Here is a 13,849-nt window from a genome sequence, read left to right as displayed (position 1 = left end):
CTATGGTGTTGCTTTAAAAATTTCAACAAAACATAGGGAGAAGCTTTGGAATTGAACAAAAGAATTAATGGTTATTGTTGTAAAGGACTCATTATTAATATGATTTTATGGACACTTTTCCACTGATCACTTGATATTATGGGTTTATAAGGATCAAAGATTGTCAAAGTGGCAGTCAAAGGGAGGTGGCATTCAGTTAAAGAGTGGCGCTCTATTTTTTAACGTTTCTCACATAGTGGCTGTCAAATAGAAGTGACATTCAAATAGAGATAGCATTCACTTAGAGGTTTTATGGCAGTCTACATACATTATCCATCACACGATTGTTATAGAACTGTAGGCCATATATTTAACAATATAATTTATAACATAATATTCATACATCATTCATTACATTAAGGTTATAAAGCTACAATAAATATATTCAACAATGTAATTTATTTGTAACACTAAGGTTATAAAACTGTCAGACATAATATGTCTGACATTCAGAAATATTATTTCTGAATGTTGATACTGAATACTTTGCAAGATTCAGAAGCTTGTCAATGAATACCTTTGATTTGTATGTATGTATGTATGTATGTATGTATGTATGTATGTATGTATGTATGTATGTATGTATGTATGTACGTACGTATGTACGTACATACATACGTACGTACTTACGTACGTATGTATGTATGTATGTATAGCTTTCTAATGGCAATGGTAATATCAACAGAATAATGTTTTTATTACATGCCAAAAAAATTGAAAAGACCAAAGTTAAGAATTACTATGTGAGTCGAACAGACGTGTTTTAAAAGTTTGTAATCTAAGAGTATTGCGAAGGAGTCGGAATATTCAATTAAAGGTTGTAGTAACCGAAAGTTAAAGTACAAAAAACAATACAGTAACTGGTATTGCAGAGATGACTCATTAAAATATTGAAAGGGCAGCCATCACACAGCCACCCTTAACTCACAAAAATGTTGTATCAAAAAATTTTCTATTGATTAGTGGACAAGGTGGCCGAGTGGTTAAGGTGATGAACTGCTAATCCATTTCCCTCTGGGAGCATGGGTTCAAATCCCATCCTTGTTGCCTCTGTTTTTATATTATATCTAACATTATTTAACCAGTTGGGAACTTTTTTGCTAACATATTTTGTGCAATTGCTGATGTCTCAGCAAAAAATGTACTTGTAGCTAGCTAGAAGGAATCTTTGTTTCCCTATTTTTGGCAGGCATCCTAAGCATTTGTGTTTTAAAGGTTAACTGGCAGCATTTCAAAGATAAATCTATTTATAACAATATAGTCATTATACATGTATATTACTTTTCAACAAAGATTTTGCTGTAAAAATTCCAAAAAAATGTTTTATCGGCAAAAAAACTCCCAAAGCAAAGTGTGATCTGTAACAGGAGGTCAATTTGTAGGCAAAATTTGTTGGCACTTTGACGTATGAATGTCAATGTTAACTTTTACGATTATTCAATGTGGTAACATGAGGCAACGGCATTCCTATTTGTTACCATTCTTACACATTTTTCCGTTCTAGTCACAATGCTATGTCGCTATGGTTACCCAGCTTAGCAGATGATTATAATGCAAGATCAAAGCAGATTGCACAAATACAGAAAAAGTCTACACGGCATTTATATGTCCCGAATTAATTTTTAAGCGGTGATAATATTTATATAATATAATAAATAAGATAAATTATAATTATATAGTTATAAATAAAATATTATATAAACTTCAATACAATTGCAGAAATTGTCTTGTGCGTATCATCATGCACAGTGCACTAGCAACAAAAGTCTTCCTTTTGAAAAAAACAAAGTCTAAAAAGATTTCCGTAAACTTTAGCTATTCTTGGAAATCAAACATTTAAAAAATTTTAATGCATTTTCTGTATTTATTTTAATATAACCATATCACATAAAAACTGATTCTGATCAATATTTCTAAAAAGTCGCCAATTTTGCTGTCCATTTTCAAGGCTTGAAAATCTTAATAAAACCCCATGAATTTTTGGTGATCTTACATAAAAATATTACTCGACCCATAATCTGTAATTTTATCTGATACTTTTAATACAATAAAATCTTGAAAACCAACTCCTTCAAAGCCATTTTGCTAACTTTGTATCAAAATCTAAAATTCTTGCTACATTAATTGCTACAGCAGAATATACAAGCAGTGTCTACAATGCATGTTATGTGTGTGAGTATTAGATCGAGTATTATGTCAGTTAAACCTTCTGCAAACAGAGGTTGTGCGTCTTTTTAAGAGCATTGTAGTACAAACAATGCCTCTGTTATTTAGGCTAGATATGTCTGAGTCTAGTAGAAAAGGGACCTGCATGACTAAATACATGCCCAGTTACAGAAAGCAATTTAAGGTTGAATGTTATTCTTGTCACCATTAGTGGCTTTTTGAAAAGTGAACCCCAACTTGTTGGTTGCAGATCAGGCAATCTAGACTAGCATGCTTCGCCTATGCGTATATAGCCACACAGTAAAGCATGCACGCAAGAACTTGGTTTGCTAATAAAATACATGATTTCAATTGTTCGTCTTCTGATTAATCATTAGTAAAATTGTTAAGTACAGAATAGTTTTTAGATCCAAATTTAATTTTTTTAAATCTGTTTTTAAATTAAAGTTTGTTACTCACTCATTACGAAAAACTAAAGTTCCTCACTGCAGGAATAAATATTTGTCATGAATCCTTCCACTGCTGAACTCACACGACAAAATTTGTGTGCAGTAGAACCTTGGTTCTCAAACGATTCTGAACTCAAACAATTTGGAGCTCGAATGAAAAGCGCTTGAATATTTTGCTTCAGCACTAAGATTTGCTGAAGTGAAATAATTTGATCAAATAATTTGGAATTCTAATTGACAAGTTCGTGGTAATCAGGCAGCATTAGTGTGAGTCAGATTGCAAAAATAATTGATTTACGCTTTGTGCAAGCTTTTTGAAGGCTTGCAAAATTTTTGTTTCACATTTTTTGATAGATTTTTATTAGTCATTGGCTCCAACAAAGTTAGTCATGATGAGAAACTAAAAAATAAAACCATGAAAACCAACATTGAGTTGAAAATCTTTGAGATATTGGCAAAGTTTGAAAACGAAATGCCTCCCCATCTATATTGTTCTAATTTGCTGTGAGTAGTTTATCTTATGTTTTAATTCATTAATTATTAATTTTTTCAAAAATACAAAAATTTTGTTATGTCTGAGAAAATCATTTGATATTATTTTTTGAAAAAGTTGATTTGGAATTCAATCAATTTGGTTTTCGAACAAAGTTCTTGGAGCGAATTATATTTGAAAATCAAGGTACCACTGTATTTACACGTACATACCTGGTTACCAAGAAGTCATAATCTTTTGCTATTCTTTGTATATGACTAAGTCAGATGCATAGGCTGGGTAACCAATCAAAGGTTAAACAGCCCTTCATTGCAAAACAGGAAATAGTCTCTGACTTCGCATGAGTTGCGTGGTTTGCTTAGCTTTCACGACTCCTTTTGTACACTCTCTGTTATACCAGTTGACGAACAAACTTTTTACACTTCCTGTTCCACTTGGCAGAGCATTTTTATATGCAGTAGTCATTATTCCTTGTTGTTAGTTGTTACTTAACACGCATATGAAACAATAATATTTTTTGAAGCTCGACTTGAAGAGTTGACACCGAAGTAACAACCTCTAGCTATTTCGTCAAGTCGTGGCAACTCAATAGCCATTGTACTTTTACATAATTGGCTACACTGTTATAGCCATTAGCAACTGCCCTGCATCACTGTCAATGTATGCTTAGACTTTTACAGCAAAAAATTGTTAAAAAATGTACCTGAAATGTCAAGTCTAAGTTGGTTTTGCAGATATAAAAGACATGTGTGAAAACTTTTAGTAGGATTCAAAACATGAACAATGGAAAAAAATAACACAAGACAAGTTTTACGATCATAAGTTGTAGCGTTCATGCTTGGATTAGTTAAAACTATATATCTATATAATATGCACCAAAGCTATTAAAATAATAGATGTGTTTAAACGAATTAGCTGAATTACTCTATGCTGCTAGGAATACACGGCTGTGTAAAGACTCAAACTAGTGTACTTAGAGGAATGATTGAGTAGCTGATACCTGCAGAAAAAACAGAAAAATAATGAATTAAGCCTATAAACGGTGTGTTTGCTTGTTTACCTTTGGCTTTGGCCGTCTAGATGAGGCTAAGCAAAGATTGCACAGAGTTGGTGGATGGTGGTCAGAGGGTGTGGATGTTGTATCATTGTTTTGGTTTTGTTTTGCAAAGAATAAATGCTTTATGAACATGAATAGAGATACTTGCTTATATCAATACAAAATGAAAAGCAGTCTGTCAACATACAGAAGACACAGAATTGAGTTGATAAAAACTGAAAGTGCCCTATATGCTCTGTGAGATATATTGATAACTTTAAATGATATGACATTAAAAGGAGGTGAGAAATAGCTGACAGCCAAGAGAGAATGTACAAAAATGAACAAATGCACATACGCATACATATACATGTACAGGCTAAATGCAAACCATACGCAGAAAATTTCAAATAAACACGGGCAGGACAGTTGAAATCTCCTTATTTTTGCTGTCTTTCACATTTATTTTTGTTTTGCTTTTCAAAAAAATGAAATCAGTGGGTCACGATACAAACTGCTTTTTGGCCTCTCTGTATATAGAAAAATCTATCGCAAGTGAAAGTAATATTTTTTCCAAAGCTGCATTCGAAAATTTTGGTTTTGTCTTTCAAAAGAAAATGTCTTACTGTATTTTATAATTTTCATATTATAATCATCTTACTAAATTATTCATTGTCATACAAGTGGTAACCAGGATGAAATAATCTCTATTCCCCTATAAAATTTACCACTATCGTCAACATTGTATGTAGGTACAAACTTTTAGTTGTAATGACTTTGACCATATTATATACACTTCTATTGAAACTAAACTTGATTGGTACGTTTTTAATAAGATAATAAAAAAAACAAGTTGATATGACTGTGTTTGTTTCTAAGAATAAAAGTATTTAGTTTTTCTAGGCATGCATATACATACAGACATACAGTGGACACCCAAATTACGATACCCCTGTTTTATGTTTTTGCCTACTTACGATTTGGAACACAAAGTTTTTTGGCCCTTCCTTAAGGCATTTTCCTCACTATACAACATCAACAAAAATGCTTCTCAAAATTCAAATTTGTCACTCGGTGTGTTGCATACATCGAAGTTACATAGCTTTCAACATGCTATTTGCCGAAATCTCTCCCAAAGCGCCTAAAGAAATCCGATTCTCTCTATCTCAGCTCAGCATTTTTCGTATTTTGTTAAGGTTTAATCTTGGGTGAGTACAATGAGCAATATTATATTTATTGTGCATTTTAGTATTTAATATAATATTTACTATATACTTCAAGTTACTAAGGTTAATATACTTTTTTTGTTACTAATTCCTAATATATAAAAATTACAATATATATAATGTAAAAAAATGTAATACATAATGTATATAAAATTTTGATGTTTTTTCCTGAGGTTAGTTGTATTAGATAACTATTATGAATTTCTATACTTCTTTATACAATATTTTCTAATGTCTTTTTGGTAATGATATGAAGACTTCTACAAAATCTTTTGTTAATAATGACTATGCATTTGTACATGTGTATGTGATCTCCAATTACACATTTTGTAACGCTAATCTTAAAAAGAAATTTTCAGATAAAGTTTATTAAATGAGAATTTTTTGGCCGTCATATACAACACAATTGAACATACTAAACTTAAAAGGTGCTTTTTAAATAGCAAAAAAATCGAAAAACTTACATGTCAGGAATTAAAAGTGGAGTTGTTTGCACACAGATGGAATAAAAACTGAATGAGGAGTTATCTGCACATAGATAAAGAAGGAATTAAAAATGATGTTGCCAGCTGCTAGATCAAGCAAATTCAATTTAATATTCCATCTTTTGTTTTTGGATTACTGTGAGTGAAATTGATAAGATGAAACTAGCTTTTCATCACTACATAGTTTGAACAAATTTATAGAACAATGCAAGCACTAGTGAAAAGCTAAAATTAGTTTGTAGAAAATTGTGCCACTTTTAATGAAGCAAAAAAATCAACTTATGCTGTAGTTTTTGTCTAGCAGAACTTTTGTTTGCTGTTAGCAAAGCCTTGGCTACCAAACTTGTAGAATAAATGTTGTTAAGATTCTGCTTCAATCAGTCTATACCATCAGTTACAAAATTCTTAACTTTAACATAAATTTGCTGTATTTGCATTGTCTGTGTACATACTGGTCATTCTTTAAATATATCTTTGCACCAATCTGCATTTATTTAATTAAAAAATATGTACAATGACTAACTGTAAAATCATATTGTCTATTGGCCCATAATAAAGTTGAAAGAATATGAGTGATAAAATAATGCTGGATAATAATGCAGTTGTCTCCCACATCATAATTGACTGCATGTGGCCTAAAAGCTCTTTAAGTTATATAGCAATACAATTACTGCCAAAACTCAACAGCGGTATTAAAAACATAACAACCCTTTTTTAAAAGAACCATTTAAAAAAAGAAATAAATTGTTAGAATATTATAATCTTAAAAAAAGTTTACATTGAAGCCAATTTGAAAAAGTTCTCCTAGGATAAAATGATGACACAAATGACCATGGCCAAAATTTGATGGCGTGCTGAAACCATAATCAATAAATACTCAGCCATTATTCAGGCTTTAAGCAAACTCTCAATAAGAATATACATGTATGTATAGCAGACGCTCCTACAACATTATAAGAACACCTACTATACTTCCAACTCTCAATCTGCTATGTTGGCAGCCAGAACTTCAGTACAAATCATGAATACAGTTTAAACTAGCCCATTGTTCTACTTACTAAATAACTTAGTGATAATTCGACAAAACCAATAATCATTGTATCATCATTATCTATAAACATGTATATATTTATCAAAGTCCGTCTATTGGAAATCCGGCTATAGCTATTATTAGAACAGCTGAGCAGGAAAACAATACAGACTCAAAGTCATGGCTTACCGTCATCAGAAGCCTAACCTTATTAACTAGTTTAGTGGAGTTTTCCATTGACAATATGCCAGGTTACTAGCTTGAAAGGCACAGTTGTTTGACAAAGTTTTAAAACCTTTACAGTTGTTTTTATTTTTCTCTCAATTTATTTCAACTACACGACACACTTCTCTCATGATATGTACTTTGAAAGTTATAATGGCAAATGTTGTTATATGTTAAATACAAATCAATTTTCTGTCCAAAGACTCTTCTATTACACGGGCAATGCCGGGTGGCACATTTAGTAATTCTATGTATATAACTTCTTTGTTCTGTTATATAGAGCAATATAAATAGGTTATGCATATCTGATAGTAGCTGAAAACAGGTGGTTAGATAATGTACTTTTAATCTGCTAAAGGCAACACTGTTGTTTGTCAAATATAATGTTCAATTAATGTTGGTTACTTTAAATACAACGCTCACATTTTCTCTCATTATCACATAAATAAGCGTCTTTCCTGGCTCTTCTCTGTCTCTTATTGATAAACTCTGCGATGTTTTGTCTCGTCAAAAATAGAAGCAACTAGTAGATTTGTAATACCTCACGTCTTTTGAAAGTTGATTGTTTTAGTTGTGTACCACTGTTTAAGATTGTTTTTATAAATCTAAATTAGAATGAGTTTTAAAATTTCAGTAACACATTGTTACTATCTGTGCTAGCTAATGTTTTTTTTTCAGAGGAAAGCTTGCTTAACTAGAATCATCCCTTTGTTAACTGAAACACAAAAAGGTGCTATTATAAATGTCCTTGCGTTATACTCTGTCAGTTCTAAATATCCTGTTCTAGGTTAGATCAGGCTATAGAAACCTGCTACTTGTACTACATGTAATCTGCATGGGTGTGGCCGATAGTAACTAAACCCTCGATATACAAACAGGGAGGGTGCGCTGGACACCCTTACGAAACCAAAACTATATCTGTAAAAGCGCGGCATAATATCTAGCCTAAGAACCAAGCAGCATTTAAATGACGAGCTTAAAAACCTATCTATAGGCCAGCCACTACAACATGATGGCCATGCTAGCGTGTTTTGCCTTGTTCCTCCTTGCTGGATACCATATCATTTTGTCGAGCAAGTGAGTCTGGTCTAACAAAAGCTAGAAATCTCTTCTATATTGACATTCTGCTCTATTGAACACAGCAATAGACATTCTTAGTTGCCTTGACTGACTGTGTGAGGAAGAGACAATTTCTTGTATTGAGGTTGTACTGTGTTGTTTAAAATATTGTAACCCATATCCATAGACATTTGATTGCAAGTAAAATGGTACTCACCTACAATTGCTCGTGTTTATACCGCAAGTCTTGAGACCAATCATTACAACATATTATTTATGGCTGATGGGAGCTTATAAGTAAAGCAAATTATAAAAAATTTCTTTATGTGTAATTACTAATTAATAATTACTAATTTGTAATAGCCAATCATAAGTAAAGAGTAGTATTTAAAACTTTGCTTTAATAAATATATACCACAAATTACAGAACTTTCAACTTGGCTAATTAATTGCGAATTTGGCATTGCTCTACTACTGTGACAATTTTTTGTTTATTTACAAAAAATTGTTACATTTACTTTGTCTGTTCACATACTGGCCATTTTTAAAAATATATCCATGCACCAATCTGCATTTATTTACTATGATAAGCTGTAGAATAGCTAACTGTAATACTAGATTGTCTATTGGCCCATTATGAAATTGAAAGAGTTTGAGCGATGAGAGATGACAATGATTTAAATTGGAGTTGTCTGCTGTACATCTACATGTAGTATTGCAAACAACTCCAGTTTACTGATAGCATGTTTGCTCGCAGTCAAAGTTTTTTACACTGAAAATGTTAAATGTATAAAATAGTATAGCATAAAATATTGCTACTACAACAAAACAGAACATATAAAGCAAAATATTTTCAAAGACTGTTTAACCAAATCAAGTGCTCAATAACATTTCAACAAGAGTCATTTTTCTGCTGCCGAAAGGTTAATGGATAAGTTGTCAAATACAGTTTCCTTAGAGGTAGCAGTTGATGAACAAGGATTTGATGAAATACCGCTGGTCTTGTTTGTTGAAGATGAATTGCGCGGGGGCAAAAGAGTCTCGTTACAAAGTAATGATTTGACTTGCTGCAGATATGCGGGATGTTGATAAACATAAAGAAACACATTTAATATTCCGTAAGAGCTTTCACACAACGCTGCCACAAACACCATGATATACTTGTACAATATTGGAAACTCAAGTGATGAGACACCAAGAAATATGAGTCCAGGAGTAAAAGTCACATAAAAGAGTAGGCTGGTACAAGCGATGTATTTAGATGACCTTTTCATTTCTTCTCCGATAGCTGACCCACGTCTCCGACTTAATCCTCTTAGCTTCTTTTGAATGAGAATGATCAGGGTAGCAATCGTGATAAACAGAACAACTGGAAATACAACTGCAAGAGCGCTAAAGTACACTAAACTAGGAGAGGTTGTATAAAAGACTGCTCTTGTGTTGTCCAAGCAAAGGTAGGGATGCAAAACAAGAGCCTTTGGTAGAATGGCAAGAATTCCGCATATCCAAAGTACAGCAGCAACAATCCACCCTCTTTTCATCCAATCCAACCTTTGATACAAAATTGGTCGGCAGACCGCAAAATATCGCTCGATATTGAAGTATGTCAGCATCAAATCTCTTGTTGCAATAGTCCCTTCAATGAGGATAAACACTCCAAGTCCGACAACGGATGAAGATTTAGAGCGATACAGCCAATCGTGAAACTGACAGCTAACAGCAATCGCGTAAACAGTTCCAATTGCCATGTCCGTTATATATAAATTAATTAACAAAGAAAAATGATTCTTTGAACGAACTTCTGGAGATTTGTACAGGATTATAATGTGAACAAAATTCAAACAAACCGAAAATATGTCGATAGTCATGATAAGTGAGGCGAATGTGGTATCGAAACAAGTTCCAGTTGCGTTGAAGTCACACAAAGGAAGTCGTAGATTCGTAGAATTGCCATGGTGGTAAAACTCCATATTGGCAGCACAGATGTAAATACTAAGAGGTATACGGTATCTAGTTGTTAAACATCTGTGGTAGAGCATTGATTTTTTGAATCTAAAATACATTTACATGCACACAATCAGCGTATGCGCATACTTTGCATATTATAAGTTTTAAATTACTTTGCTAGACCCTAGAGATATAGCAAATATATTTGCTAGACCCTAGAGATATAGCAAATATATTTGTTATTAATATTATTATCATCAGGCTAGCTAATAAAAAAAGTAACAAAGTTGGACTTAAGGGATTACTGCAGGTTAATTATTTGACCATTTGATTAGTCAGCAAGGGTCCCTCAACTCTCAGACTTTCAACAATTATTTGAATGTTCAACAAGTTTTTCTCAGTAAGTTTGACCACAGGACCTTGTAATTCATCAGAAGGTTGCATCATTTGATAATCTTGATAGACTTTCCTTAAACAGTTTAGCTTGATGATGTAGAAAAGCATGTATTCCTGAGCAAATTAAAAGATTTAAAAACAAAATTTTAGCTTAAAAATGCAAATTAATCCAACAATTCCTATACATGTAATTTATTTACAGTATGCCATAAGCCCTTTGATGCCTTGAATTTTTTTAATTTTCAATTAGATAACCTGCAGACGGACATTTGAAAGCTCTCAGAAACCAGGTGAAGTATTTAAATAAAATATTTTAGCGGCCTATTATGCCTCTAAGGTGTAGAGGCATAATAAATTGCACACAATCAGCCTCGTGCTTCTATAAATGCCAGGCGAATGGCACCAAGCATATGCATGTGAAGTTTGAATGAAATTAAAAAAACTGTAAATGTGTAGCAGTTACGCAGAATAATTGACAGACAAAAAGACAAACAGACTGACAATGACAAAGTAAGATTTATTTAGATAGAATTGCACTTTATGTCAAAATAAGTTGATTTTCTAGCTCATTTAAAAATTGAGTTTAGTCTGCATAAATTATATTAACTATTCAAGTGTTTTAACAATTTAAGATTTTAAAGGAAAACCACAAGTGCATGCGAGAGGCAGTTAAAATACTTTTTTCCAGTATGTTATTATTGGCAAAATAGCATAATTTGCATTACATGAAACTAATTTCATCACATTGTTTACTTCACTTGTTGTTTCACCACATTTGTACATGTACATTTATTTGCGCAAATGTGCCAAAATGTCAAAAAAGGTGTATAAGCTTTATAAAATTAAAAACAGGAATAAATTTTTTCCTCTTTGTCGACTTTTTGTTTCCGGTCTTAAACAATAATAGTCTTATTCATTAAAATTATTTTTGAATATAAAATTATCGGTACTTTGTACAACACCAGATTTTTGTTTGTTCATGATTAGTATCTAGCTGTTTTTTTATTAAAACTACAGAAAACCAAAAACTGGTTAAATCATATTATTCCCTTGCATCTGATCACTTTGTTAATTGCTGTATTTTTTAGATTTATAGTGAACCTCATAAACTTTGTAAGCTTTATGTATATTACGCCACTATATAACAATTACTCTGAAAACCTATAGATTGACAAATTTTTAAAATACAAATTTATCTTTAAAATATTTTTATCTTTTAATAGCTAATTTTTGTAAATCCATTTAAGCTATCTCACCAAATAAGTGTGACTTAATGAGGTTCACCACAAAAAACTACGTTATAATTACTCTAAAGGTATTTATTGCTTTTTAGTGAAGTCGGCTTATTCATGGTTTTTAAACATGTTAAAGATAAACTTACACAAATTCTAGTAGATTTTATCAGAAAGTATCGCTATTTTTTTATCATTTGAGACTGTTTTTAATGTGTAAGGTAATCTGACTACTAGAATATTTTTAGATTAAAATCGACAAAACTTGATCTCGATTGAAATGCTAAAAAAATAAATGCAAAATAATGTCCCTCCTTGATATAGGCAATTTCTGATCAAGTTGCAGGGTCATGCATCTTTATTCTGTCAGTCTCTTTGCGACTCAAGACATCATAATCACACCTTTGCTTGATCTGAGCATTTTAACTATTTTAATATTAAAACATTGTGACAATTGGATAACCTCAAACCTAAAGAATGATCGCAAGTGTTGTGAAGATTTTCTGAAAAATTTTTCTAACACTTTTTGATAAAATGTACCAAAACTTTGTTGTAGGTTCATCTTTAAGTTGAAGTTTGAACTCATGGCATTTAGAATCCATAACAGTTATTCTATTAGTTTGCTTAAAATTCTGCATCCTAAAGGCCGATTTACGCTTTTTCACCGTATGTCAGAGTTATCTTCTCGTTGATACTTGTTGATAATGCGCATCACAAACCAAAAGCAATGTCAAGATAATTGGAAGACTTTAAGAAATTTTGGAGTTTTCAAACTTTCCTCAGAGTTCATCGAGCATCCACGACAGCCTGCGCAATGGGTATCATTTCAGCGTTGGTGATTGACTCTCACAGGTTTCTCGATACATATTTTCCTTACCGGCAGTTGCTGTGGGACTAGTATTTTATTGTTTTCACTCCGTATGATATGAAAAAATGTTATGTCTTGAAGGTTTTGCTGATGTAAAGCTGAACAGGTTTGTGATATCGGCAACTTTGAAGCCATTGACTTCAATTTTTATGCTAGTAAAATAACAAGTAATTAATGAACCACTAAGTGGCAGCACTATCAAGCAGCCATGACCTCTTTTTTGTTTCAATATTTATTTAGAAATCGCTTTCTTTTGATTTTTTCAGTCATCAAAAGACATTCAGTTATACAACTACATGTAGGTGTAGTGCTTTCAGAAATGTTGCTTTGACACAAAGTTTATCAGCACCACCGTCTATTGAAGTCTCCCATGTTAGCTTCATATTACCAAAAATAAATGTGCAGCCTAGCCCTGCTTCTTCAGATTTTACTACCTGTGTTCATCCAAAGAATCAAAACTGAATAATAGGTGGTTTTTGCGAAAAATGATGCGGGCGGTGCATACGTTTTCTGCTAGATTGTTAAATTACAATTTTCATTTGTTATTGTTACTGTTTTTAATATGATAATGCAACCAATTTCAGATATAACTATATTTGTCTCTCTCATGTATACTTTATATGAGTACTGTACAATATTCTGGTCTGGACATAGATGTATGCGAAACAATCTAGGCTGTTTAATATACAGTACTGTACAGTACTTTACAGTGCAGTACAATACTGTACAGTATTGTACAGCGCTGAACATTAATGTAAATTTCTGTACAGTATTGTACAGTACTGTACAGTATTGTACAGTACTGTACAGTATTGTACAGTACTGTACAGTATTGTACAGTACTGTGCAGGACCGTACATGGTAGTACTGTAACGTAAAGGACTGTACAGTACTATTATGTACAGTCCTGTACAGTACTGTACTGCACATGATTGTACAATACTGTACAGCCCTCAATTATTAATGTAAGAGCTCTTTCAATATCTGGATAATGTCATTAGTCCAGGCAAATAGAAGCTGTCTGTAATTAAACCATTTTTATCTTTTGGGTTGTGACCAATTGAATGTTATCCTTTTGAAAACATTTGGTTTCTATGTGTATATGTACTAAAACATTACACTTATTTTTGGAAAACTTGAAACAGATATGGTAAGAAAAGCACTGTGCTAATTCTGAATGAGTAAATGCTTGATCCTT

The 13,849-nt window shown here is 32.2% G+C and overlaps 1 protein-coding gene and 1 non-coding gene across 2 annotated transcripts; one reads left to right on the top strand and one right to left on the bottom strand.

The window, feature by feature from the left end:
* The first annotated feature begins 1,004 nt into the window (after nucleotides 1-1,004).
* On the top strand, nucleotides 1,005-1,086 carry Trnas-gcu (transfer RNA serine (anticodon GCU)). The gene has a single exon. It is a non-coding gene; the product is annotated as a tRNA-Ser (tRNA).
* An 8,024-nt stretch (nucleotides 1,087-9,110) lies between these two features.
* Nucleotides 9,111-9,956, bottom strand: LOC137402752 (apelin receptor-like). Its single transcript, XM_068089257.1, has one exon. It carries the CDS (start codon nucleotides 9,954-9,956, stop codon nucleotides 9,111-9,113), a length of 846 nt encoding a protein of 281 aa, XP_067945358.1.
* Between the last annotated feature and the right edge of the window lie 3,893 nt (nucleotides 9,957-13,849).

Source organism: Watersipora subatra, chromosome 8 (assembly GCF_963576615.1).
Source record: "Watersipora subatra chromosome 8, tzWatSuba1.1, whole genome shotgun sequence".
Classification (NCBI taxonomy): domain Eukaryota; kingdom Metazoa; phylum Bryozoa; class Gymnolaemata; order Cheilostomatida; family Watersiporidae; genus Watersipora; species Watersipora subatra.
This window is presented reverse-complemented; position numbering and strand designations above follow the sequence as displayed.